The 1,941-nt window shown below is 53.8% G+C and overlaps 1 protein-coding gene across 1 annotated transcript; it reads right to left on the reverse strand.

Moving 5' to 3' along the window:
* Positions 1-361: 361 nt before the first annotated feature.
* On the reverse strand, positions 362-1,941 carry LOC144106255 (uncharacterized). The gene is made up of 4 exons (XM_077639014.1): positions 1,153-1,941; positions 914-1,087; positions 682-841; positions 362-621 (listed from the first exon to the last, which is right to left on the reverse strand). Exons 1-3 carry the CDS (start codon positions 1,404-1,406, stop codon positions 727-729), a joined length of 543 nt encoding a protein of 180 aa, XP_077495140.1. The 5' UTR covers positions 1,407-1,941; the 3' UTR covers positions 362-621; positions 682-726.

The following is a 1,941-nucleotide window of genomic DNA, read 5'->3' on the forward strand; positions in this document are numbered from 1 at the left end:
ATTTTTTCTTCTCGTGTTATAAGCACATCGTCGTAAATATACTTCATTCTTCACGGAAGGTTCTTTTAGGACAAATAAAAGTTCACATTACTGTATATTTACACCTAAATGCACTGCTAGCAGGAAGTTTTTATGTAGCTGGTTTTGATGTATTGCATGATAATGTAACTAGCGCAATTTATCGTTAGAAATAAAAACCTGCAAGAAATACCCATTTTTTCCATGGCACCTACAGACGTCAGTTAAGCAATATTGATTGAACTACAAAGGCGGCAGTTGCGTCAGCCAAAAAAGTGCTCAAACCAGTTGACGCCAGCGCGCACAGAAGTGGCGTAAGGAAACACATGGCAAGAGTGCAAAGGTGTATGCTTTTATTTTTGAAATTTAGGTCATCTTGCTGATGCCAGCAGGTCAGCGCATAGAGGAAGTCGCCGGCGCCTTTGGGACAGCACAAGGAATTTGGCTTGAAAGCATGTGGAACTGGTAGGCATCTGGCACGACGCCTTCACGCCGGGGTCGGAGCTTAGCTGGGAAGACATCCACTGAACCGAGTACCTTGTGCGGTGACCACGAGCACGTTCGAGTGATGTGTCGAGTACTGCACAGCCGAAGTTCCCGCATCTGCGAAGACAAAAGCGGAGCTGTAGCAAAAGACTCGGTGTCTGGAATTCTGGTCCTTACTCGGAAGACGTCCGGCAAACACAACAGTCCGCAGGCTGGGGAATATCATGCCCCACTCGTGGCTGAGACGCCAGGCCCACTCATGTCAGCCTGGAACACAGCTTGCAGAGTCTTCCGTGCTGACTGCGTGAAGCACTGGAAAGCCCGAGTCAGCGCGTACCTGTCGAGATGAAAGGGGAACCCGCGCGTAAGTATAGTGCACACACTCTAGAAGCGTCCGATGTATACGAACCGGGCAGCTGCAGGGCTTGTGAGGAATAGCCTCGCGCAGAGCACCAAGAGGCAGGGAACGTGGACAAACTTGCACCGTAAGCAGCTGTCACAACGGCCCAGGTGCCAGCTCGAAACCCCACACCGAGGGGCCTCCTGCGAGTATGCACGCGTGCGAGAAGCGGAGAGCGCGCATCTGAAAAGAGAAGAAAAGAAAGGATGACTGGCAAAGAAACGCCAACGGGAAAGTGGGGTACTCACCTGGCAGGCATGGCGTCATAGTATTTGAAGCGCAGAGACGGATGATGTCCAAGACGGATCTGTGAAATACGACAATGAATGCTTTCCACTGACCTTGGCTGCAGCGGAAACACGACGTGCCGCAGACCGCAGGCAGCGTCCGTTCTTCGGAGTTGCTGGACGAGGGTGGCGAGAATTTCCGAGCGCCGTATGCTGCCACAAACCACATGTCGCTCAAGAGCACTTGCGCGCCCGGGCATTCCTTGACACGACATAGTGGCCGAGACGCAACGGCGTTCGGAACGGGTGACTCTTCCATGACGCTAACGGCAGCGGGCTCTACCGCATCCCTGCCTAGTGTCAGCTAAGCCTAAATCTGCTGCACGCCGCAAATAATACAGCCCGCCGCGCTTCCGTCACCGAAGAAAACCCGACGGCGACGGTCCATGAAACCTGTACGCGATGCGTGTTAGTGACACGCTCTTTTCCAATGCTTATGGGAGACAATTTTGAACGTTGGCGCGTAGCCAAGAGCCGGTTTCATGGACACAGGTCGCCCTCGCCGCGAGGCTACAGCCCCGCTCCTACCTTGGATGCCGAAGGCCTGGCTCGGAGATAATTCTTTCGGCGCTTGTCGGTCGGTCATGGGCACGACTTCCAGGCGCCTCCGGGAATGGCGAAGACTCAAGCACCACCACCACCACCAACGAAAAAAACAGCGTAGAAGACAAAACGACAGCCTCCGAGGAGAGCTGACGCGTTTCTAACCGCGAAACTGCCCGCCGTTGCGCGCCCTCTAGCGACGCTGGT

Source organism: Amblyomma americanum, chromosome 10 (assembly GCF_052857255.1).
Source record: "Amblyomma americanum isolate KBUSLIRL-KWMA chromosome 10, ASM5285725v1, whole genome shotgun sequence".
Taxonomy (NCBI): domain Eukaryota; kingdom Metazoa; phylum Arthropoda; class Arachnida; order Ixodida; family Ixodidae; genus Amblyomma; species Amblyomma americanum.